Source organism: Eubalaena glacialis, chromosome 6 (genome assembly GCF_028564815.1).
Source record: "Eubalaena glacialis isolate mEubGla1 chromosome 6, mEubGla1.1.hap2.+ XY, whole genome shotgun sequence".
Classification (NCBI taxonomy): Eukaryota; Metazoa; Chordata; class Mammalia; order Artiodactyla; family Balaenidae; genus Eubalaena; species Eubalaena glacialis.
Genome location: NC_083721.1, coordinates 71,345,620 through 71,372,220, shown reverse-complemented (window position 1 = coordinate 71,372,220; position 26,601 = coordinate 71,345,620). Strand labels below are relative to the sequence as shown.

At 46.5% G+C, this 26,601-nt stretch overlaps 1 protein-coding gene across 11 annotated transcripts in view; it reads right to left on the bottom strand.

Moving 5' to 3' along the window:
- The window catches only part of KALRN (kalirin RhoGEF kinase), a 653,671-nt gene that overhangs the window by 17,242 nt on the left and 609,828 nt on the right, over nt 1–26,601 (bottom strand). For 7 of the 11 annotated variants that reach the window (XM_061194271.1, XM_061194272.1, XM_061194273.1 and 4 more), the window contains 3 exons: nt 25,085–25,270; nt 24,542–24,713; nt 20,838–21,076 (listed from right to left, as the gene is read on the bottom strand). In XM_061194271.1, coding sequence (XP_061050254.1) covers nt 20,838–21,076; nt 24,542–24,713; nt 25,085–25,270 — 597 coding nt within the window. The other 4 variants (XM_061194279.1, XM_061194278.1, XM_061194281.1 and 1 more) reach the window with 4 other exon arrangements.

Below are 26,601 nucleotides of genomic sequence, written 5' to 3'. Positions count from 1 at the left end.
TGGTTTACTTTCCCATCTGCTCTGACTGTTCACTTTCCCTCTGGGCAGCCCGGGCCGCAGGCAGGTTTACTGTGACTGCAGAGCTGGGCTGGCCACAGCCGGCCTCGTTACCCTCCCTCCCCTCACTTGCTCTTGCTCCCTGCCATGTGCATAAAAACCCATTCTCCCCCACCTCAATATGCACTCAAGCATCGTGATGGCACTGATTCTTCCCAGCATCGGGAATTTCCAAAAACAGAGCAACTGACATCTATTAAACTGGAAGAGTCATGGATATTAACCAGCCCAGTGGTTTCCTTCCAGCAGCTAAATGCAGAGCTTGTCTGGTTGAAGGGGGAAGAGGGGAGTCCCAGCTGTCCATCCTGCCCCCCGAACTGCTCCTGTAGCCCAGGCCTCCACAGGGCAACTTGGAAAGCACTGCACAGCCCTTTTGGCTGCATGGTTGAGGAAACAGAGACTTGGGCTGCCCTAGTGACCTATCTGGTCACATGGCTGGTTGGCAGAGGCCGTGCTGGAGCCCTCTGCACACTACAGTGTCTGCTTTGTGACACCATGGATCTTACAGAAGGGAAAACCTTCCAGTCGACTGGCCATTACCCCTTCTTGAGAAGATGTTGCCTTGGTTTTTCTCCTATCTTTTGCATTACCTCTAATCCTACAGTCTGGGTCATAAAGCTGGGTGGGGTGAACAAAATCTGGGCTTCCCAGTAGGAGAGGCTGGGGCTTACGTCTTTTGCTTAATGTGATTTTATCCTCGTTTTTAAAAACTTACTATCCTCACTTTCCTTCACTGTAACATGGTGATAAATAATACCTAGTACAAAGTGTTATCATGAAGATTAAATGAAATATTGTATGTCACACAATGCTTGACAAATAACAAGTATTCAATGACTATTTAAATAAAGATTATCTAATTCTAATCATCTCCCTCTGTTAAGAGGCCTATTGTTGCAGGGGCTTATCTCTAATAGTTTATCTTGCAAAATTCTTCTTTCCTTCATAATGAAGCTAGGAGGCTCATGTGCCTTGCAAATCGTCTGTTGGCGCAGTCACACTTATCTCCCCAATTTACCCAAGTCATAGGTGAACTTAGCTTCTGTGTGGTTTTACCTGACACAGGCATCCATACGAGCCCTTTGGAAAAAGATATTATATCCTCCTCTGAGTTCCCCTCTGCAAACCGATTGCCTGCATCTACCACCCAGGTTTTTCACGAAGCAGGCTGCAGAAAACTCTTGCAACGCCAAGTCCCGGGGCTGAGTGTCTCAAGACTCTGACCATCACAGTGCCCTATACTAGTCTCCAAAGGCCACTCACACCACTGCCTGGCCTGCTTTTAAATCAACGGTTTTCAGTCCTTGACCCAGGTGGCTTTAAAAACACACACAAAAACCCAGTGCCTGGGCCTCATGCCTAGAAATTCTGTTTTAATTGGTGTGAAGTGGGGTTGGGATCAGCAGTTTTTTTGTTTTTTGTTTTTTTTTCACTGCACATTTTTTATTATTATTTTTAAAATTTATTTATTTATTTTTGGCTGTGTTGGGTCTTCGTTTCCGTGCGAGGGCTTTCTCTAGTTGTGGCAAGCGGGGGCCACTCTTCATCGCGGCGCGCGGGCCTCTCACTATCGCGGCCTCTCTTGTTGCGGAGCCCAGGCTCCAGACGCGCAGGCTCAGTAGTTGTGGCTCACGGGCCTAGTTGCTCCGCGGCATGTGGGATCTTCCCAAACCAGGGCTCGAACCCGTGTCCCCTGCATTGGCAGGCAGACTCTCAACCACTGCGCCACCAGGGAAGCCCTGGGATCAGCAGTTTTCAAAGCTGCCTCAGGTGACTCAACATGCAGCCTGTTGAGCAAAGCTGCTGAAAGTTCCCCTCCATCCAAGGGAACTGATCTCAGATAAATGACCTTCCTGCCCCTGAGTCTTTTCTGGGGGTGGGTGTGGAGGACGCATGGGGCATTTGGTAAAAGCGACTGCTTTTCCCACACCTTAGAAACCGCCTCTATGTGAAGAGGCCCTGGGCCATGGTAGGCAGAGACGTGTAAAGAGTTGCTCCAGTTGAAAAATTAACTAAACTACCAGTACACATGGTGGGCAGTCCAGCATCACTCGTAGGGGGTGCTAAGGAGGCCATAAATTGGTCCACCTGACTTAGGTGAGGCGGGAGAATGACATCGAACCAGTCATTTCACAGTCAAAGAAAAGGAAACTAGGAATATTTCCTAAATGTTAATAGTGGTTTTCTCAGGGTGATGAGATGAAGGGTGGCTGTCCACCCATTCAAAAAACGTTGCTTCTTCAGGCTGGTGTGAGATTTTGTGGATACAGAGATGCTAAGACATAGGCCCTGACCTCAGGATTTATAAAACATATGCACATTGGTGATTTTTTTTTCTTTTTCTTCTTACCTGGGCTTTCCAAATATCCTGCAGTCAGTATGTCTCACTTTTGTAATATTTTTTTTTTTAAGGAAAAAATGGTTCACTTAAGAGCTATTAGACCATAAGTTCTTCAAAAACAGGAACCATTTGTTATTCATCTTTGTACCTCAGGCCTCTAGACCCCGGTCTGCCATGTAATGCGCATTTAATGCATGTTGGTTGAATGAGTATTTGACCTATGTCCACATTTCAGTTCTCCAACGAATTTAGGACTGATTCATACATAGAATCTGGAAGTAGGACCAAAAGATCTATAACATAATTACTCCTGGGTATAATACTATTTGAATAGAGTCTATTTTCAAACACAATGGAATGCAAACGTTTTGGAAAATGATTAAACAACAATAAAATCCATGGCCTCTGAGGGAGGAGGGTCTTAAGAGTGTGGGTTGCAGGAGGGACTGTAAACTCTGGCAGCAGACAGAGTATGTAGTATCCAGACCCTAAGCCGACATACTCCCTTGCCTTGAACAACATTCCCAAGCACCTGAGGCCTCGGTTTTATCTGTAAACTGGGGACAATAATGCCCACCTGGAAAGTTGTTTGACTGAAGGGCTCAATCTATTTCACGAAGATTTACTGAGCTGACCCTTGGTTAGGTGGTGGTGGCCTGCCCTCACTGGGCCAATGGTCTAGTGGGAAAGATGGAATTAAATGGCTCACAGTGTCCAGGAGGGAGCCTGGCTGATGGCAATAGCCAGCCTCCAGCAAACACGGAGCACTGCCCTCTCCCTCGTCCTACCCCCACTCAATCATAAGGACTCCAGGGTAAAAAAGATTTGGGAATGCTGCCAGCTTTGTTCGATGGCCTGTATTTCCCATCTTGATGGGAATCCACAAGGGAGCAAGACATCGAGTCCATGCCAGGAGACACAGAGAGGAGAAAGATGACAAATGGAAGAGACAAATGGCAGTTTCCTACGTTATAAAAATTTAAGTGGGGTTTCGTAAACCTGCACTGTGGCAGTACTTTTATAAACATCCCGAACGGCTGCTTAGAGAATTTCTTACCTTATTCCTCTTTCTCGTCACAACCCCAACCGTGTTAAGTATATTGTTAAACACAGGCACCGTTTAGAAAGAAAATCTTCCTAGCTTCCGTGTAGACCTTAGTGGGGACTTTGGCGAGAAAGGCTGCTGATACGGCTTAACTGCAGCTTCTCTCCCTGGAGGCGGCTTGTGGAAGGCACCCATCTTCATGCCGCTGCCTCTTGGCTGGCCTAGGTGTTGCTGACAATGGTAATACCACCACTCATTTGTTTAACCTCGCATGGCTGGCATAAACTACTCACAAACTCCTTCACTTGCCCCTCCAAAGCCCTGGGAAGAGGTGCCGAGCAGCTGTTACTTATTCCCATTTCCAGAGGAGACAGGGAAGTAAGTGCAGCCTTACAGAGACAGTGACGGGGGACTGGCCCCCAGAGCTCTTCCCACCTCATTGCTCAGTGCAGAGGCAAGGTCTCAAGGAAAAGCATCGCGAGACTTTGTCATCGATGTCAAAGGCCTGCCTGCTGACCTTTAATCTCCATCCTTGCTCTACATCTCATCTCTACCCAGTCCTCCTCTGCAAACTCCTCCAGTAAGGACCAAGAGCCTGGAAAAAGTTCATACCAATGTTTTTCTAACTGTGACTCTGGATTATGCCCATAGGACATTCCTCCCTCGTTTTTTCTCTTTCTGTTTTGAAGCAAATCAGAGTATGGACTGGAGAAGAGTCATGCCAACCTTCTCACACTGTATCTTGTATTTGCCTATGGCTCCCTATGGACTACAAGGCCCGTGCAGGCAAGGGCCATGTTTCATTTCATTGTCATTGCCTCAGAGCCTAGCGTAATACCTAGCACATAAGTGCTCCGTTGATATTTGTTAAATCAATGAAAATGTGAAATAGTGGGGTCCTAATTTGGGGGAGGAGAGTTGAGAAAATGCCTTGCTGTGAACTTGGAGTGTTTCCCGATTTCCATTAATCTGGAACTTGACTTGTTCTGGAATCTCGCTGGTCAGTCAGGGTCTGAGATTTAGCCAACAGTGATCTTCCTCTCCTCTCTGCTCTTCCAGAGGCTGCTCCCTATGGCTCTGATCACGTGCCGCCATCTATCAACACATCTTCCGTGCATGTTAACTGCCCCACCAGACCTGTGAACCCTTCGAAGATAGTAACCTGTTCATCTGTTTTATGTACTGTTTGTCATGTTGCTTAACATAGCACCTTGCACATAGCAAAAGATCAAGTAAAATTTGTTAAATCAAGTTAACTGAGGCCACTCAATGAGTAGACTAGAATTTAGGTCTCCTGACCACCTTGTCTTATGATCACCGGTGGTGTGGGCAGGGACCTGAGGCATCAGTCTGGGACCCGAAGGGTTAATCATAAGATGCACTTATTTTTTAAATCCTAACATTTTCCTTCCTTAGAAACAGTCTGGGGGCCATGTAAAGTGGTGGCTGGGCAGGAGGAGAGATCTGGAATCTAAAATGGAAGTGGCCGTGGAGGGAAGAAGACATTTACACAAAATGCACGCTCTCTCTGGGAGACCCAAGTACAGGAGGAGGAGGAGGCTGGTACAGGCCGGGTGGGAAAGAACTGCTGGGAAGCCTGGTTTTATTTGAACAGCAGAGGGCGGCAGGCAGTAGTGCGTCCTCCTAGAACCACCGCGACGCGGTCCATCAGCAACCCAATTTCTTCCTTCCGGAGAGAATTCCATTCGTTTTCTTGATTTTTCTTCAAAACGGCAGGGCAATGAGGTAACAGGAAAGAATCACAGGCGAAATCAACCAGCAATGAATAACACGCTGAGCTCTGAGGAAATCTGGAGTCTATTTTTCTTGCCATTCAGTGTCTAAGATTCTGACTTCAAGACCTGAGAGTGAGGGTGAAATCCCATCTGCCTAGAAAAGCAGGTGTCAACTGACTCCAGAAGAAAAATACCTGTTTTTTTCTAAATCCCTCATCACCTGTCACAAAATACAGTTCAAAACTACATGTCGAGAGTGCTGAGGGAATAAAAATGGTCAAACGAAACTCAAACCAAATGTCCTGAACTCAACTCAGAGCTACCTTGAATAAAACAACATTTCTGTCTTCTGCCTCTTCCTTCTATTCTCTTTATGCTTGTTTCATACGAATCTGTGTTCAGAGGAGGAAGGAAAGGGATTTTAGATGATGAGATCTGGCAATAAAATGAAGAGATACCAGAAAAACACTTTCTAAAAATTGAGGTATGATTTCTGGTTTGGAGGTTTAACCCTTCATGTTTCTAATCTGGCCAAACCAGACACGATTTTCTAAGTTTTTAGAAAACATTTCTCTAAAAATTTAGAAAATATTCCTACCTCTGCTCATCTCTAAGAGGACATAAAATAAATTGCAGTAAAAAAAAAATACATAAATGCAACACAACCCTGAACAGCAATAGAATTCTCTCTTTGAACTAGTTCTGTACCTCCCAAGTATTTTCATTATCATTTAGTTCTAAGTATTTTTCTTCAACCATTTTTTTCTTTGACCCAATTGTAATAGCATTGTTTTAAAATTTACAAATGTATGAGGTTTAAAAAAAATTATCTTCTTGCTGATTTCTAACTTAATTGCATTGTGGTTGGAGAATTTGGTCTATACAATACTGATTCCTTGATTTTCGATGGGATTTGCTTTATGAGTAGTACATGGTCAAATTTCATAAAAAGTTCCATGTGTTCCTGGGAAGAATGTATAAGCACTAATTGCTGCGTAGAGCTATGAATGTCCATGTGTGGAGCACATTGTTTCACGGGGACTTCTAGTCCAAACCCCTCTCCTATTCCTCCTCGGTGTTTTGCTTAAAGAACATTTATTGTGTTCTCAAAAATAAAAAGGATAAAAATATGACTTTAATAGAATAATGAAAAAAAAATCTATCACCTGTCCCACAAAACAGCAGAGGGGAAAGGAAGGGAAAGGGGGTTTACTGCTGTGCATGCATTGGTCTCCCGGGGCTGTCAGCCACAGAGAAGTCTGCCAGGACGGGACTGGGGTTGCAGGGTGGGATGGTGCAGCGGTGGTGTTATCACTTCCCTTCTATAAGTCACGTTTGCAACTTGGAAGCCAAGATCTTGACTTTGAATATTCAAAGTCTTTATAGATGAATGTTCTGCGGTCTCCTCCCTCAATGATTTGACCTTGATCATACCCCTATCCCCTAAGCTTCTTTTATTGAGTAAAACACCCTCCCAGGGTCTGTGGACCCACGACAGGTTACAGTGTGTTCCGAGGACACGGGAGAGTGGAAGTTTGATTTGTGGGAACTCCCACGCCCGATGCTCCTTCCCTGACATCCCCCGCTGCACTCAGCCGCTGTCATCTCTGCTTCCCCCACTGCTCCTCCTTTGCCTTTCGCTAGCGCTCATTCCTCTCCCTGTCCCACCCGTCAAGGTCAGGTATTTACCACCTTTCATTAGATCGATGGCAACAGCCCTCCAGCGGGCCTGCCTGTCCCCACTGTTCTGAGTCAGGTGCCAGTGATCTTCCTAACGTCCAGAATGAATCACCCTGACTCTGCCTAACAAGCTTCGACTGCTCCCCGCTGTCTACTGGACCAAGTCCAGGCTTCCTAGCAAGTCCCCTGAGGCCAGCCAGGGGACCAGCGCACCAGCCAGGCTTTATCTCCCACCACTCTTCCCACATACCTAAACCCCAGCTACCCAGACCGTCGTCTCTTCTCAAAATGTGCCAGCCACTCTCATACCTCTGGGCCTTTGCTCAAGCCCTTTTCTGACCCTTCACCCTTTTCCAAGACTGTTTCCATCCTATCAGTCCCTCCAACCCATACCCTGCCATCGTGTGAAGCCAATGACCATGCGCACAGGCATCCTGGGAGACAGGCTGTGAATACACAACCTTGGGGAAGTTACTAACCTCTCTGTGCTCTCTCACCTGTAAAACAAAAATAATGATAATAGTACCTATGTCAGGGTGCTGTTGGGAGGAAAGGACTCAGCACGGAGCCAGGTATATAGGAAAGGCTGATAAAGAGTAGCTACTGTTATTAGCCCAGGGCCTGAGTGGGTATCTAAATATTCACTGAATGAGTACATGAATGGCTCCATGCCTCCATTAGAGCAAGTTTCAAAGTCTGCTGTATAACGCAGGCGTTTAATCAGAGCTGCCTCCCTCATGTGACGGTAGTAAGCACTGGGTGGGACCAGATCTTACATAATTCTTTGGCCCTCCATAGTACTCGCTGCAATGCCTTGTGTCAACTGATTTTTGTTATATTGAGTTGATTAGGAAAACACGTTGAGTGAGCCAGTAGGTGGATCTCGACAGCACGGGGTGTGGGCAACGGAGGTGGTGACCTCTGCCCCGCTGATAGCTGGCTCTGAGAGCGACTTCTCCTGGGTCAGTGGCACCTAGTAATCTCATTGGTGTATGACCTAAATGAAATGGGCTAGGCCTGCAGACGAGGGTGAGGGTGTGCTGAGTGACTGTGCTGGTCTGAGAAACCAATTCAGACGTTTCCGGCCCTTGAAATTGGACCTCTTTCTTGGCTTTTATGGCTGGACTCCTGAGTCATTGGGAAAGGGGTGTGGTGAGGCCAAATAATTAGCCCAACTGTCAAGGGATTAAAAAAGTTGTTGAGGAAGAAATTCTCCTCTAACAAGCAAATATGCAACAGGGGAGGGCCTGAACCTGACCCTCCTTAAGGAAAGTACCTGAGCCTCCCTTGGGGAGCAGACTTTCTATCACCTGCCACGTTTGGCATCTCAAAGCACCACAGTCAAGACCTGCCCTTTTTCCTGGTTGTATGACCATGACCTTTCTGAACCTGTTTCTTCTAGGAGGGTAAGAAAACCGAATTTCACCAGGCGGTTGGAAGGAACAGAAAGCATGATAGACGGACTAAAGCTGTAGAAGATTTTGTAATTAACCTCCCGGGAGGGAGAAACGCCAGCTCCAGTCTGCTTAGTATCCTTCTCCCAGTGGCAGAATATAAATCAATCTGCATGTGGAGTTAGAACAGAGCTAGGCAAAGCAGAGTCAGTCTCCGGGCCCAACCTATCAGGTCTATTACAAAGAAAATATTTTGTAAAAATAAAACGAGAGGCGTGTGATGCTTCACTTGTTCTCCAAAGAGTTCTCTTCATAAAAAAATTCTTTTTATAAAATGCAGAAACAGGCACCGGTAGAAACACTGGTGATGCCAGGAGGTCAGTCACCCGACTAGGGGTGTAAAAGTTTCCTTCAATCTGTCTGGCCAGGTTATTTTGAAGCTCCGAATCTGGGACAAGGCGCCAAGGCAGCTGAGGTGGGAGCAGCAGCCTAGCTCTCTGAAGACGTGGAAGCTGGGCCTGGGGAATTGTGGGTTTGGGGAGGGAAAGAAAATTTCAGCTCTGGCCACTTAAGCCCTTCCCAGAGCCGGAAGTGGACACTCCAGCTGGGTCTCGGGAGGAAATGTACCCAGGCCATTCCCGCCACACCCCCGGCAAAGCAAGTTTCTGGGGCAAAGCACAGAATCTTCTATTTTCTCTCCTGTTGGGGTCTCACTGTTGTCAGAGTCAGACGTTCAGGAGAGCAAAGTCTTTGGATGTCACACCTTAGATCTGCACAAGGCTCAAAGGGCTCATGTCCCTTACATAAACACCCGTGCCCGAGGAGCTGTGCGACCTCCCACAGAGAACCCCGAGGCTCAGAAAGGCTGACTGGCCCAAGGTCTCATAGCTGACAGGGCCCAGCCTGCAGTCCAGGTTTTCTGGCTCCCGTCCGGTGTTCTTTCCATGTGATACTGCCTTTGTGTGATTTTTATCTAAGTCCTACTTCAGCCTTGGAGGGCTGGGATGGGCAGAAAAGATATTCCTCTTTGTTGAGCTGGAAAGTTAAGTAACAAATTCACAGAGGAAAATTGGCCCTGGAAGGCACGTCTCCTTTTCTGCCAGAATCTGTGTTTTAGATTAAAACCAACCTGGACTTGGAGGTGGGAGGGGCTCCAAGAGAGGAGCAGGATGGTGTTGGGTGGGGAACAAGGGCCAGGGAAACCAGAAACTGCCTTCAGGACACCCGCTCACTTTAGAACAGGAAGTTACAACTTCCTCTGCCTCAGTTTCCTCTTCTCAAAGTCTTGGAAGGGGCTGGAGGGATGGAGAGTAAAGGGGAGTTATTGTTTACTGGCTACAGTTTCAGTTTGGGATGATGAAACAGCTCTGGAATGAATAATGGTGACGGCTGCACAACACTGTGAAAGCATTTAATGCCACTTAAAAAAGGTAAAAATGGTGAATTTTACGTCGTGTATATTTTACCACCATAAAGAGTAAATAAATGAAGGGGGTAGGGTTAACTAAAGTTTTCCAAGTTTCCATCAACTCTGAGAGTCTATGTGTCTTACCCTAATTGGAAATTTCCTTCCAAATTAGCTTCACCTTTCCAAGTGCCTTCTCTCCCACCGGATCCCAAGCCGGTTCTTACACAGCAAGCACCCCGACCTCCACCCGGAGCTAAATACCTGGGGGCTGGCATCATGGCCGCACGCAGCCTGTGCCGTGGGGGAGGCTGGCCCTGCGTCAAATGGCTGGGGCAGAGATGCAGTCTTTTTGGAATCATGACAACCTCTTACTCTGATGGATTGACCATCTCTGCTAAAAGTGGTATTGGGCATTAACAAAACAATTAAGATGCATTTAATTAATTGGACTTGACATAAAAGCTGGGCTGAAGACCGAGGCCCGGGACTGGGAGGCTGGGTCAGGCCTTCCTACTCCAGTGTCTGCTGCGGGCAAGTGGCAGTGCTGGGGTTGGAGGGTAGATGCCAAAACCCAAGCATCGACAGTCTTCAGACCACGTTTCAGACGTGGCACGGATGTGGGAACCTTCCTAGCCTGGGTCCTGGGAGAAATCCAGTACAGCTCAGAAAAAATCCATGCTTCTCAGAGATGGGTGTCAGCTAAGAGGGGGGATTCTGAGCCTTGAGCCTCCAGCCCTGGCTCCAGCCTGGGCAGGGCAGGGTGAGAAGCTGGCAGGTGGGCATGTGGCGTCCAGCCCACCATCACGCCTGCCTACCTTGTCAATAAAAGGCAATCAGCAGTCTAAGCTCTACTGGAAAAAATGAATTAATATTCACCCATTCCCAAGAGAGCCTAGTGTTTGATTTCCAGCCTGATTTGACTCTTCTTCCGTGCAGAGACATTTCTCTCATATAGAATATCCCCCTCCACCGCCACCCCCAAAGTGTAATCAGTGCAGGGTAAAGAAGAAGGCTGAACTGTGCACAGATCCGTGTCATTTTTAGAACGGTCCCCTCTGAGGTGTGCCCACGGATCAGCAGGAGGGAAGGGGGTTGTGGCCACGAGGGGATTGCATAGACCCAGAGCCAGTCCTGCAGCAGCTGGTGGTGTGGCTTGTGGTGCTGGGAGTGGGAGGTGGGTCTGTACTTGAGAATATTCACGAGCATGTCTCTACAGGGGAAGAAAAAGGATGTACACATTAGAGCAGAATCGCCTCCTTTTATATAACTGGGTGTTCTCGGAAAGCTTTGTAAATCAGATTCCTAGGATTCAAGGTGCTTTATTTTCCTCTTAATTAGCTTTCAAGGATGTGCCTATATATCTCCCTAAAACAGTATGTTGGGACATACGCCGGCCCTGAGGGGAGCAAGCAGCTGGTGTGTAAGCAAAGACCCCAGGAAACTGCTCCTTAAAGGAACCCTTCAACCCACCAATTGAGAATCAGAATGCTTTGGAAGTGATATTCATGCAGAGGCAGGAGATAAGAGCCTACACACGGCTAGGCTTGGAATCAACGTGCTGGCATCAGGTCAAGGGTGGGCAGTCAGCAGGGCAGGACTTAGCATTCGGAGATCTAACACTGAGCAGTGCACAGGGTATGTGGCAGGGGTGTCAGCTGGGGGACCAGGCCCAGGGGATCTTAGCACAGGCCACAGGAGTTGCAGTTCAGCTCAGCAGGGCACAGGGACATGCTCCCAATGAGACAACACCTATTGCAGTCATCAGGTTCAAAAGACAAGAGTGAGGTTGGGGGCCAAGCTAGGCCTGGTAAAGATGCCCAAAGCTATCAGTTTAACAGCAAGAGTCCTTTATGAGGTGGCCAGCCCACCTATTTCTCAAACCAGGTCTTTAAGGTTTAGCTCTTTTCAGTAGGCACCCCCGGCCATTTTCTTCTACAATGGACATTGCAATAAAGTGCTACCTACCTACCCCCTGAGAAAATTCTCAGTTCATATTGAATAGGTTGACTTTCTATATCTTATTTGTTATCCGTGTCTGAAAATACTAGCAGTGCCAAGATGCCTGCTTCCCCTCAGCACCTGCTTATGTGCTCAGAGTTAATTTCAACATGGCAACACAGTTCAGAAGAGCTTGCTGACCCCTACAAGGATCCATAAGGAATATACAAGGGCTGCAGGCACACTTACTACAGAAACCTTGGGTTAACCAGAATATTTGCAGCTTCCGACCACATGCCCCCTCAAGAGTTCCAGTTCTGCCTCAACTTATTATATTTGAAAACTTCTCAGACACACATCGACACAGTTTTCGGCTTTCTTCTGTTCAGCACTGACATCCTAACACCTTTCCTTATGCACCCACAGCACCTCCCTGGGACCCATCTCACACAGCTCATGCAAAGGGCTGCAAGCCCTGGCTGAATAAGAACCCTAGAAACGTGTGCAATTCACAAAGCAGGGCTAAGACATGCGCGCGTGCAAGCTTTTGCTTATCTAAATGTTGAATGGAGCGTCGGAGTGCATCAGTTAACCTTCTCAGTGTATGTTGCTCATCTGGTCCCACATCTCCCTGGGCCCAATTCTTCCTTTAAAGAGCAGAGTGGGAAAGTCCACCAGAGCTGAAAAACATCCCAAATTGCCTTGTGGAACACAGATACCTGGCTTTCCCTCTCCCTCCATGTATTTGCAGATGACATTTTCAGTACATGCCAGCAATACTGAGGCCTGGAGACACAGGTGCCGTGAGGCATCTACAGGCTGACAGATGTGGGCTTCCCAGGAGCTGGTGCCTATCCTACGAAATGCAAGGAAAGCAGAGCCAGAAGTTTCCCCCGCCTTCCCCATTCTCTAAGATACATTTAGGCTATGAATGCCATATCCACCTCCTCCCACAGGGGAGCCCTGCCCTGGCCCACATCTGCCAGATTTCGCTCCATGGCAACACCCACAGCCATAGGGGACTATTTTATCCTAGCAGAACTCCCACTTTCAACCACTGGTCTCTGGCCTGATTCAACTCAACTGGTGCCTTCCACCGCTGACTTACCCCTCCTGGAGCCACATGGTCTTCCTTGGGTTTTGTGGTGGTTGTCATAATATGGTGGTGGCTTTCTTTGGGATTAGGTCAAATTAGAATAATAAAGGTCCATCTAGTTAAGTGAAAAGCATAGGGCTATAAAAAGGAAAAGGTTTTAAAAAAAATATTCTGTATTTTGTGCACAGAAGAAATCTCTAAACTTTTATCCATTATCGGGGATGTGGGTACAGATTTGGAGAAAAGCATTTCAATTTACTCTGAAAGGCCAAATGGCAGGGAAAGTCAAGTTTGCTCCAATTCTCTAGGTGTTGTAAATTTATGATGCTTGTCACTCCGTGGCAAGCCATGTGAGAGTCCTATTTCTATTACCCCAAAGAGTTCCTGGCCTAGAAGGACCTGGAAGGTGACTGGATGTTCTTGTTGGTGGAGGTACTGGTTTCACTCCCACATCTTTGTAACCCTGGAGTATGAGAAAGGCCCCCGGGCAAGGTGTCAGCCTTCTTGTCTCTAGAGAGGCCTCTGCTAGGCCTACAGGAGGGAGGTGGTGCCCAGGGCTCTTTTCCTTCGTGGCAGGAACAGCCACTGCCCAGGAGCCCTGGGGGCTGGGGAAGGGGGGCTTCTGGAGTTGCTGCGGTCACTCCTCATTTGCTATTGGCCAGCTATACACAGTGACTAGGGGCTAGGTCATCCCCCCAAACCATACCTACTCCATGATTTTACTGGAGCCTTCAGGGAGGAATAAGTCCCAGAAGAAAAAGAACATAAAGGGGAAAGAAAAAAAGAGGGGAAAGGGAGGAAGGAGAAACTAAAACAAATGAGTTCTTATCTTTAGCTGGGAACCAACCACTCTTTATAATGCTATTTTCCATGAAAAAAATATTTTCTAAGTTTCCAATTACGAAGTTGGATATTTTCTACACAAAGCCAAATCTGCCAAAGAAGAAAATACTAAGCAAGCATTCAAGAGAACCAGAAGTTTTAAAAAATGCACCTAGGAAAAGTTTTCTATCAGAATCAAACTGAATTAAGTTTTGTTTTGTTTTCTGTAAGTTGGATGGGACACCGAGAGATGCCCTAATATCACAATGTATCCTTGACTGGCTGGTCACTTTTAGAAAGGTCGCTGTTACAGAACACATCAAAAAAGACAGTCATTGTAGGAAAGAGGACAACAATAGCTGCTTCTACCTCCATGCTAGTATTAGGGTCAAGATCATCACACTCTGACTCCTCGGAACTGTTCGTCTCCTTGATGGGCAGCATGAGGAAGGGGGAAGAAAGAGAACACAGTTAGAACACAGGCAGCTTTGGCTAGAGAGTGGGGAGAACTTGAAAGAAGCATGGACAATGGGAAATCGGGCAGAGAAAAACCAGGTGCTGCTAAGGTGGGGTGGGGATCACCTAGGGCGGCAGCATGCTCTTTTCAGGGAGAGGAGGTTGGGATCGTGTAAGCTGCTCATCTCACAGGAAATAGCAATGGAAGCAACCAAATGAAGCATGAGTGCTGTCGAATTTAAATTGTTGTCTTCTGTGAGGCTGGACTTCCCAGATGAGGGTGAGGGAGAGAGTACAATTTCTTTTCCCCAAGAAGGACATTAGAATGGGTTTTGATTGTTCTTATTTTGCTCAGGAAGACTAGGGTAGATAATCACACATTATAACAATATTAAACATCAGCGGTCCAATTTCCATTGTCCAGAGCCATGACTTTTCTGAGCACCCAATGTAAAGAAAACAGATCACATCGTTTCAAGATGGGGGACAAGGGTCTGTCAAAGCTTAGAATCAGTGAGTTCACTATAACATTTGGATTGTTACGAAGCAATAACTTGGGCTTCATCAATGTGCCTCCCTTCTCTGCCCATGCATAGGCCTGAAGGTGATGGCATCTGAATTCTGGGGAAAAGAAATGAAACTTCACCAAGGACACAGTAGCCCTTAAATTCCAGACCTCAGACTTCAAAGGGTTGGAGGTTTGGAAAGCATCTCTAATCTCTTTACCCTGCATGTATTTTCAAACCTAGGATACTGAATGGGTGGCTTTGAGTACTTTAATATGAGTCAAGCATCTTGCATTTTTAAGAGAATAAACAATACTGCAGATAATTTTGCTATAAAACATCTGCACAGTATAAGGAGGAAGGTATAAAAGAAAAAAAAAGAGATACTTACTTATTTGAATCGAAGTTGCCAGGAGAAATAAAAAATAAAAAATAAATTGATCTCGCATGCAAAATCCTACTAAGCTACTTCCCCTCTGGTCCCCATCCACCCAAGTTGCCTCGTGAGAATGCTGCAGGGTGGGAGTAGATGAGAGGTCGGACACAGCTCCGGAACACCTTACTCACTTTAACAGAGACTTTGTTGCCCAGAATATCCTTGGGTTTACGAGGCCCTGTGGCTTCATTTTTACCCGTGTTCTCCACTTCCGCCCGCTTTCTCATGCGTAGAGTATGCCATGAACATGACTTCCTGTTGTACCAAAAAATGCACCAATCAAAATGGCAGATCAGGGCAGAGTGAGGCGGTGGGTGGGCTTGCCACCCTTGGGTGAGTCAGTAGGTGAGGCGCTCCAGTCAAGCCCCTGCTTCAGAGGCCCCAAACCTGCACACCAGCTCCTGTGGTGGCTGGCAGCAGATCTCACCTCCAACAGGAAATGAGTGAGGATGAACTCTGACCCCTCCCAATAGATGTACAAGGTTGGTTGTAGCATTTGAGGCAAGTCTGAGTACTAAGTGATTAAACTCTACTGAGGGAAGTTTTCATATACTGATGAGGCCTTATAGGACTCAGGAATTCCCTTCCTGAAGGGTATGATGGATGGGAGAAGACTGTGGGGAGGGGGCGATAAAATAGGAAAGATAAGGGAAGTACATTCTATAGTGTATAAGCTATTGGTACTTTCCCAGGATCAGATATAAAGACCCAAAAGGATGCTTTTGAGGTTTTCATCTCATTATTTGTATTTAGGCTGTGGCCACTCCCAAACACCATAGTACAGATAGGAGGTTCTAGGGCATTTGACTTTATAAACTCGTGGGCACCACTCATTTATCTGGATGACTTAGGATGAAGGGTTTCTTGGTCTATGTTCTCCACATCACTCAGTGTTTGTGAATACAAGGCTCTGTCTGACAACCACTAAGAGGTCCTAGAGTTTTCCTGTTGGGAGAAGACCCAACACGTGCTCTCAGGGAGGTGAGGGTGGCAACATCCCTTCACACTATCTTAACTTCTTCCTTCTCACAAGAGGGTTGGGAGCTATTTCTTCACAGACCCGAAAGAGAGGCTCAGAGCAGAGCTCTTGAGTTCCACATATGTTAGGACTCAAAGACACCAAAAGCCAAGTCTCAAACAGCATCAGGGACCCTGGGCAGGCAGCATCAGTTTCAGGTGTGGTCACAGAGTTTGGATGAAGTTTTGTCATGTCTGGAGTAAGTGAGGCTGGCTTCTCTTCAGTGTCTCCGTATCAAATTTAGGCCTATGCAGACAGGGCTCAATGAAAAGAGCATCATTAAGGGAGAGAGGGGAGAGAGAGGCCTATGAGGTTTAGGAGGAAGGGAGATGCTCCAAAATGCGTAGCATCTCCTCCACAAGACTCCATAAATGTCAGGGATTTTAGGATGCCCTGGGGAAGGTGTTCTCAAGATATTTATCAATAGCATGGAGGTTTAGCGATCAGCTTTCTGAGTAGGAAAGAGCGATAATAGTCATGTTCTCAAATTTTTTTTGGAAAGCGGCTCCTTCAAAAGGCAAAAAAGAATCTCTTGGCCAGCCCTTCTCTTGTACCTCCTAAAGAGGCAGGCTCCCTGGGATTCCTTGCATACCAGCTCCTCACTCCAACTGCTGTTTCTGAGTGAGAACGGTCACCGAAATGAACCTCAGATAGTATCACTCTTAACTGCAGACTTTCATCCCTTATCTTTACCCCCAAAGCCATGTCCCTGGCTCATTCTGAGAACATCTTGAGTCAGGGAGGTCCCTGCTGAAAAGACTCCTAGGGCAGCCGGCACGGTGTGTGTGTGCGTGAGCATGGGGGTGCATTCCTATGTTTATCACAACCCTCTGGGTCATTCAGTATGATCGGTGAGAAACTAGAAATGCTACAAGTAACACTGAGAAGGAGACTCAGACTAGTACAAGTGGCAGGACACGCTCAATTTCGTATCCTTCTTCCCAGAAGAACGCGTCATCATGGTTTGGGGAGCTTCCATCTCTTGGCCACAAGCCTGGGGACTGATGTGGAAACAGGGTATCAGTGACATTTATCCCATAGGCATCACAACCAACTCTGACCCTTGTGGTCATAGCAGCCCTGGGGAGGGTGCGGTGAGTGTCCTTCACTGATAAATAGTGACAACCACTTTTAGTCCATTGCCCTGCTCCACTCCCACCAACCCTTGTGCAAGAGCCACTGACAAGGAACCGAATGACCAATTGGTATTTGAACCTGCTCTCTTCTGCCCAGCCTGACACCCTTCCTACCAGTCCTCCCATGGAAGGTATGAAAAAGTGACCAAAAGATGCAAGGGAGAAGTGCTGAGTGCCTGGATAATTAGATCACAACTCATTACGAGTTAGCTAGCTCTGTAAGCCATTGATTAATAAGAACCTCAATGCTTTGAGGGCCTTTATATCCAAGGCTTCATAAAAGGTACTGAAACCAAATGTCTTTAGGATAAAATGAAGCAGGCCTGTTGCCATGTAGGGGCCACTGCTGATTTCCAGCTGGGCCTGCGGTTACCTAGAAAGGCCAGGGTGGGGTCAGCAGTCTCTGTCCCTGGGCGAGCGAAAGCTCCAAGGAGGCGCAGCTCTGTCGGTGCCGCTACTCAGATATCTCATGGGAGCTCCTCCACCCCGGCCGCCGGTGACCACACAGCGTGGAGAGCAGTGGGGGCCGCAAGCCAGCCCACCGCCTTCTACACTAGCCACTGGTTTACGTCAGCACCTCAAGGTCACCCAGCTGGACAGCATCCGATCTGCATCATCCCTCACCTCAGAGGTTAGAGAGAACCCACACGGGCTGCTTAGAAGGGAAGGCTAGGGCTGGACCTCTGGCCACAAAGGCACTTCTTGTGTAGGAAAGAACTGCCAATGCATTCAACCAACTCTTCAAGAAAAAAGAAGAACCGTTTGTACATTTAAAAGTCCCAGAATAGTGCACTGAGGAAAAAGGGTCAACTAGTCTTTAACCTCATTAAAACATGCTCGCGGTGAAAATTTATTTTACATATTTAAAATAGTACATTTAAAATTATTAGTTACATTACAGGTACAATGATGAACATTGTGACTCTCCATTATATTGCACAGCCTGACTTCATCCATATGGGTTTCTTTAAATAGTGCAAAATACTTTATACAGGAATGTGTTTGGAAGGGTCTTCGCAACCAAAATAAGGAAAAGAAATATCTTACAAATGACCATGAACATATATTAAAGTGACAGGGGAGGGGGGAAAATCAAAAAAAAAAAAAAGTTACAATCTGTACAGAGGAATTGCCATAGACAACCAAAAAGTTCCCGCTCTCCTGGGAGAAGCAGCAGGCCTCTGACCTATACAGGTCTGGCATTTGTGCTAAGGTAATTTTTTGGTGTCAATCAAAAAAAAATATATATATATATATCAGTAACTTAATACAATATAAATAGAAGTCCAGTCCAGTGAATCCTGTGGTGGGTCAAATGGAGCAACAGGAGGCATGCCTTTTGTCACCTAGGGTTTCAGTAGGGTTCTTTTCTTAACAAGGGGGGGAGAAAAGAAAAAATAAAACAAACAGAAAATTACAAATGAAAAGGAAAGGAACACCACCACTGTTACCACCACCACCAAAAAAAAAAAAAAAAAAAAAAAAAAAATTGGAACGCTCCAGCCCGGTTGCCCCCTGCTGCGTGTGGGTTCCAGCACTCAAACCTTGGTTCTGGTGGCACTGTCGAGAATAAGCAGCAGTAATTCCCTACCGTGTGTTTGCATTTTTGTGTTCTTTGTTTTGAATTTTTTTTTAATCCACATACTCCTCTCCCGGGGAAGCCAATGAGGCACTTACTTGATGCTCCCGTCACTATTTTCTGCGGCTGCCGTGGCTTTGGTGAGGGGTGCCAGGATGTTGCCTGGGACCCAGCCCTCGGCGGCGGGGGAGTGGTCGCTGGCGGGCTGGTACACCAGGCACATGTTCTGCTGGTTGATGGCAAGGACCTGGACCACCTCACCTTGGCTCACACAGATTTCGTTCTCCTTCAGTGCATAGTAATCTTTGATCACGGCCATGGATGAGACCCCATTGCAGCCTCCCAGGTCGCTCTGCCAGGAGACAAGGGCGAGAGGGACACAGACACAGGAAGGCTGGTTCACATGGGCTTGCTCTGCATCCTAATGTGTGGTTGAAAGTCAGCCCTCCCGCCAGCAGGGTAAATGGCAGGCAGAAGATTATCTTGAGAAATGGAATTATATTCATAAATGGGCTCTGAAATGTATTTTATTTATAATGAAAAATTTATAATGAAAATGTCTCATTAATATTATAATTGAGGGTGAAAAGGTGGAGATACTGCCCAGCCTTAGGTAAAGGTATAAACATGCCTTCCACCTGGGAGTCCCTCCTTAGCATGCATCTTCCCACCAGCATCCTCCAGCTCATGGAAGGAAGAGTGTGGCACAGACACAGGGATACGTAAGCACCTGGGCAGAGTGAGGTCAGGGCAAAGGTCAGGTCAGTGGTCACCATCCCCCAAAGAAAAGAACACAGGCTCTTTGATACATGTTTTTCTTCCTTTTGAAAAAGCATTGGTCTTACTCTACATTCTGACCCTCCTTGAGACAGGAGTAACAATGAGACATTTGCCCAATTCAAAGGCAAGGCCATGACCTACCCTGACCCAACTCCTGTGGGAAGAGAACTCCAGTCCCCCTGTATTCATTAATATGAAGGGTCCTGCCTCCATGACCTTTGCACATGACTCTGCACCAGGGAAGCTGCTTCTCGACAGACTTGTAACTTCCACAGATGCCTGGCTGCCTCATAGAGCATGGTGAGAGCCAGAAATTCTTCAGTAAGTTAATGTGACTTCAACTTATTCACAAGGGCAGGGGATTTTTAAGATGAAAAAATAATTTCCAGCTGATGTGATAAAATAGGTCAGTATAGTTACTCTTACACAGAACTGAACTTAGACATTAATAGTTAATTAAAAAAAAAATTAGGAATTCCCTGGCAGTCCAGTGGTTAGGACTTGGCGGTTTCACTGCCATGGCCTGGGTTCAATCCCTGGTCGGGGATCTAAGATTCTGCAAGTTGTGTGGCGTGGCCAAAAAAAAAAAAAAAAAATCAACATCACCTAATAATTTGGGTAAGAAAAATAAAACTATAAGGTGGGAACATGTAGGTAAAAAATGCAGATGTTCCCATTCATAGACCCATTGAGTTCTAGAGGAAACAGGCCTGATGAGATTAAGTAAACTGCTGAGGTTCCAAGGCAAGTCGCAAAGTTCTGAGTTGCATAATTTGGAATAGAAACCAGATCGCCTGACTCGGGATCTAGCACTTTTCCCATTCATTGTCATTCCTACTACCTGGTGGGGTCAAAACAGCTGTGTAGACTGGATCTGCAGTTACATTGATGACTCTCCCCATGGCGATGTTTGAATTGTGGATTATCTCGGCTGGTCTAATCCAAGGCTAGCTTCCCCCATTCACACACTGATGGGCAACATCCTCCTGCTGCTTCAGCCAATGGGCGTGAACTCGCTTCAGCGGCTCATCATTAGAAAGGGCAATCTCTTCAAGATGTCAAACCCTAGAGTTGCGACTTTTAGATGATCCACACCACAGCTCCTCTATTTGCTACAAATCATTAATTGCCACTCCAACATTACCATATTTGTATAGTGTTTCTGCAGATGACGACAGCCCTTTAACACAGAGTATCTGGACGGCAGGGGAGGAGGGTAGTGGAGAGGTGGGGAACTGGTTTAACTCACTCAACTTGCAGGGGAAGAAAGAGAAATCATTGAGATTAGGCTGTATTTAGTGGGCTCTTCCTGCTAAAATGATCAGCATACAAAAATGCTACTTTATAAAGTAAGCCCGGAGGCTGTACCCTCAAAGTGGTGAGGCTGGCAGTAGTGGGCTGTCACTTACCTTGCTGGCCTCAAACTTGTCCCCAGCCTGGTGGTAGTCAAACCCCGAACTGCCATTGGAGGTAGATATCTTCAGGGGTGGCAGAGGTGGGTTACAGCTGGAGCCCTTTGGGGGCTTCTCGGAGCCCACGGGGATGGAGGAGTAAGGCCTGGGGCTGGCTTGGGGAACCCTAGCAGGCTGGGACCTCATCACAGCTGTGTTCCTTTCTTTCCGCTGATATTCAATGGGCGACTGTAGGGCTGCAGGGGAAGAGCAGACCATTACTCTCAGCTTGGGAAATCCCATAAGCTTTGGAGGCTTATGAGGTACAGGCTTTGTGTGAGGCAGAGTGAGGATACGTGAGGAAGATACTGCCCTGTTTTTAAAGAATGTATAATCTACCGAGAACTATTCTTAGTTTTGTCTAAATGATGACAATGCAAAAACGAAATGGTGCAAAAGGAGGGAGAGAGGGCTCTATAGTACGTGTGTGTGTGGGTGGACACAGGGATGGGTAGGGTGGTAGTAAAGAGCTTCAGAAACTGCCAGCCATCAGGCCCTGACATGCAGGCTCTTCAGGATGGAAGCAAATGGGAAGTGGGTCTGGGGAACAGGATGGAGTCAGATTCCCTGGAGCACAGAGCCATGGGTCTCTGTGGAGGAAGAGGAGATGAGACAGGTAAGGGAAGTTGGAGGTGCCATGATGTGAAAGATCTGGAAAGCAGGTGAATGAGTCTGGATTTAATTCTGAAGTTCATGAAAAGTGACTGAATTAAGTAAACGTTCATGCTTTCAATGCAGGTGCTAGCACCAGAGTACACCTGAAGAACATTAACCTTGCTGCGGGTGCGGGGAGGGATCAGCCAGGCTGATTAGGAGCCACGAGATAGTGAAGGGGAGAGGCCGGACCTGAGCAGAGCCACGGGAACGCGGAAGGGGTGCGGTGCGGCAAGTGCTCCAGAGGGAGCTGAGGCTGACACAGCCTAGATGGGAAAAGATGGCAAGAAGCCAGGGTAACTTGGGTTTGGAAGCTGGGAGAAGTGGTGGTCAGTGGAACTCTGGAGAAAGCTGCTTTGAAAGGAAAGAGGTGAGCTTTGTTTTCCTGAGTTTAAGATGATAAAGCTCCAAGGTCTTAGTACTAAAGAGGTACAGCCAGGCAAAAGCCATACAGGTCAAATTCTGTAACAGTGACTTCAAGGCTGGCCCGATTATGCTGTTTCTGTCAGTGTTCACTGCAACAAATATTTAATTGGGTTAACAGCTGGGGTCCAGAGAACTTTCCATTATAAGGATATTTCCATAGTAATAGGTATATACTTTAATAGGACTCAACATATAGTCCACACTTCCTTTCTATTTGAGGTCTCAGGAGGGAAAGGTTGGCTCTGAGGTGCCTGCATGTGTGTCTACAAGCAAAAGCCTGGCCCCAGTCCATTGTCACATCCTTGTCTTTTGAGCGTGTCAAAGTGCTGAACAGGCTGCTGCCAGACCTCAGCCTTTCTCCCTGGAGAGCATTAAATATTTACCTACTGAGAATCTGGTTCATTAATAGCTCCATAATTCACTATAATTAGGCAAAAGGTCTCTTGGAACCATGTACAAGTCTGGATAACTGACTATGCCCAAAGAAGTACCGCTCTAAGTTTGAAGCAGATAGCAGACAGCTGTGAAGCAGGCCGTAGCAAACTGATTTGATGAATCATTACCCATCTCATGGAAGTGGGGTATTACCTGATTATACGCAATAACTGTGCTAAAGTGTTTGAAAATAGTATGTCTTCTTAAATAAGCTGCATAGAAAGTCTGTGCTCTTCCACCAGCCTCAATCTGCATAACTTAGGTCTTAGGATCAGGAAAGCTGCGCATCTTCGGATAGGGTTTGCATCTGGCTGATGGATACAGTGTCTTATACCTGGTCCTGTTTTTTTGCTCTGTTTGCTGGGGAACTCATAGACAAATGTGTGCCCTACCACTAGCAACTATACTGCAGTTTTGGGGTTAGAGCCTAATTTTAAGTTATACAAGTTATACAGTTCTGGGTTCCAGTTCTTGTTTTAGCACCTACTGTTTTTGTGACTTTGGACCAGTTTCTTAACCTCCCTGAGCCTCCTTTTCCTCACTTGAAGAGTACAGGATGATATTACTTAGCTTTCCACACTGATGTGAGGATTAAGTGTGGTAACACATGTGAAATGCTTTGCATCGTGCCTCGCACAGAGAAAGGACTCAATGTATGGGAGCCATTATTGTTACTCAATTATTTCCGGTTTCAACTTATTGTCCTACCTTATTTTTCTTTTGTCCTGAATTGATGAACTCAAAAACCTCATTCCAGCTTAGAATCTATCAGAAATTCCTAATAGAATGCAATTTAATGAATGTATTTTATACATGCACATGTTTTTGCTTAAAATTATTTTATCCATAGAAGCATTAATTCAATGTTGTATACTCAAAAACTGAACTATATACAGCTTTCATTACTATCCCTCAGGACTGGGCTGGTGTTTAATTTTAGACTCTTTAGAATGAGAAAGAACCCTAGAGATCACTTAGTTTAGTTTTTTTCACCAAACTGTTCTACAGGTGGGGGACCAGGGGCATGGCCCCCAAATACTCTCCGTAAGTGTGTAATTGCTTTGAAGTCTCGTGTTCTATCTTAAAAAGGCAAGGCATTCTGCTCCATAATCTCTTCTTATTTGTTTTAAAATAAACACAACTGTGTTAAATCCCTTACGATTTAACGAGTACGACTGATACCTGGTAATCTCACAAGGCTCTCTAGTGTTATCTAGAGATAACTTGGGGTTTGGCAGACCAACTCAAATTCCCCTTTGCTCCCAACAGAGGCGATTGCTAACTCTAAAATTCAGTAATACCTTGAAACTTCCCAGAACAGACTGATGAGTACACAGAGAATGACACTCTCTATGGGAGATGTGCCATGTTTTCCTGCTTCCAGTGCTGCAGAGTAGGTCTTTCACAAAAAGAGCCAACTGAGGCCCAGAGAAACGTCATGACTTGCCCAAGGTCCAACCCCACAGCATTGAGTTCCATGATAACACCCAGCAAGTGCTCTATTTGCATCATTTGAAAGAGACCAGATTCTAGACTAGAAAAGGTGACACACCCAAGGGTGGACATGTATGCGTAAACATGGGAGCACATATGGCCATACGGTACTCCTTCAGGTCCCTAGGGAGCTTCATTCTCTGTGTAATTGACAGTTTGTTCTGGGAAGTTTCAAGGTATTACTGAAATTTAGAGTTAGCAACCACCTCTGTTGGGAGCAAAGGGGGGATTTGAGCTGATCTGCCAAACTGCCAGTTATCTCTAGATAGCACTGGAGAACCTCTGAGATGACCAGCCATTAGCTACTAAATGGAAAAATACACGTCATTGATAGCTGGCCCCCGAGACAAAGAGGATGTGCCCATTTCAGACTTTTGCCCCAATTATTACCAGCTGGTAATAGTGGCACAAGGCACATCCTCTATGTCAAGGCTGCAAGAGATTATTTCTTCATGCCCCATCATGCCCCATCTGCCCACTTGTGTATTCGGGTTCAGAAAAATTCTACACGAAGTGTTTCTGAAAACTACAAAGTTGGAATGCATATAAATGTGATCGGGGCTCATAACTCACCATGAGCCCAGACCCAAGGAGGCTCAGAGGTGTGGGGTCCCCTGAAAATGGCCCGGCAAGAAGCCAGACCCAGTACTCACCATTTAAGAAGTCTCGCTGTGTTTCTAAGACTTGATTGATGTCCTGCACCCAGGCCTGCTGGATATCAGCGTTGGCGGCTTGCAGGATGACCCTCTCCGAAGTCTCCCTGTTCATGAGTGCAAACTTGCAGGGGTCATTGTCCACGTTCTCCTCCAGGACCAAGTAATTCATCTGGAAGAAACCAAGGTGATCCTTTCCATACTAAGCAGTTTAAAAAAATCAACAACATATTACAGTTCCTCAAAGTTTGTATTTCAGGAAATGTTTCCAAAAATGTGCCCTGAATCTAATAGCTTAAATACTTTGGTTTCTGTCTTTGAGTGGACGACATGATCTTGGAGAACCTGCAGGATCATGTTAGAGACTGGCACCGAGCCTGTCACTTTTTCTCACAGATAATCAACCTTCAATCCCGAAGGTTACTAGGCTGAAAGATCTTCAGTGTTCTGGACCCTCACTCGTGCCAGTGTCTCTGTCTTAGGGAAGTGGCTCCCCCAGTGTGACTCCTCCTTGCCCCTTCTCATCCCCGCCTGGATCCTCACCTTGATGCTCCTTTTGAACATGTAGCCTGGGGTGAGGGATCCCTTCCTGAGCAGTTCACTGAAGATGACAATTTGCTCAAAGAGGAACACACGCCTTTCCTTGGTCCGCGACTGCATGCTGGCATCCAGCTCAATCACGTAGAATGTATCCTGCTGCAGCAGCTTGCCCTGAGCCGTCAGGGTGCCCTGACGGAAAGAAGGACTGGGGTGAAGTAAGTGAAAGACAGGGAGATGACCACAATCCTCTAGGTCACAGAACCTCCCTCTGTGGGGACATGGACAACAGACCTGGCAGCAAAAGCCTCGGGCTCTAGTAAGAGACTGAATCAGGGCCCACCCAGCCATCTAGGGCAGACTGTGGCCACCTTCCCATTCACACAGGGCCCTGGAGGGAAGGGAAAGAAGGCTGCGGAACCACTAAGAAGCAGCTCCAGGAAAACAACAGAAGGAAGGTAAAATTATTAGCTAAAAAGATGTTTGGGAATTATGCTGGCTTTTCTTGTTTTTTATTAAAAGGAGAACAGAAAGTAGATGATGCTGGAGCTGGAAGTGGCCTTTCTGTCCTCGGAGCTCTGAGAGTTATGCCTGCCTGGCCCTTGCGGCCAAGACCTGGGGTGCTAGCCATGAACCTAGAACCAACCTGGGGCCAAGGGAAGTGATGGAGGCCGGACCACAAAAAAAAAATCAGACGAGTCAGGCTCCTTTCTTCTATTATTTCAGGATGGGGAAATTCTGAGGTCTTAGTCTCCTGCTACAGATCAGCAGGTACAGTTGAGATACTATCGACAGGTGCCTATATTTCAATGCCTCCAGTTGCCAGATCACTTGACACTCAGGGTAGGAGGTGGAGCCTATCTGGTTTGCCAGTTCTAACCAGATTTTCAGAAACATCGTCACATCTTCAAAGGGAATATGGCCTAATCCAGCAAGTCTTCACGGATGCTCTTGCTTTTTCTACTGTTCTGCAACAAGAAGACACTGGCATCTGAGATAGTGGCCAGAGGGCCTCCTCTGAACTGTACTCTCAGGTGACAACTTTTGCCCTTTAGTGCAAATGTGGCCTATTCTCTGTATGTGATGCCTTGTTCCAAACATTACCCAACACACAGGCCATTTTCCTTTCATGTTCCTGAGAAACGCCTGCCCTCTGCTCGGATTGTGGTTCCTTACTGTCAAGGTCAGCAGCCAAACAGGCTTATCTCTACCCTGGTCCAAAGTTAATATTAAGCCAGTGACCAGCTCTAAAAGCTCTATTAATAATACATAAGAGCCTGACCCATGAGTTATAGCCCTGTCAATGCCAAAGGGAAAGCTAGAGGATTTAAAAGGGAGACAATCTAAGGGAAGGGGCTAACTTCTCCCTGACCCAAAGCCACGGACTTCAGAAGGAATGGAAGTGCGTTCATGGTCCTTCCCAGTTAGCTGAAGGAATGCAAAGCAGATTCTCTAGGGCTTGATGAAAAAAGGAGATGGTGGTGCTCGCTTTAAAAGAGAAAATAATGCCACCCTCCTGTGTG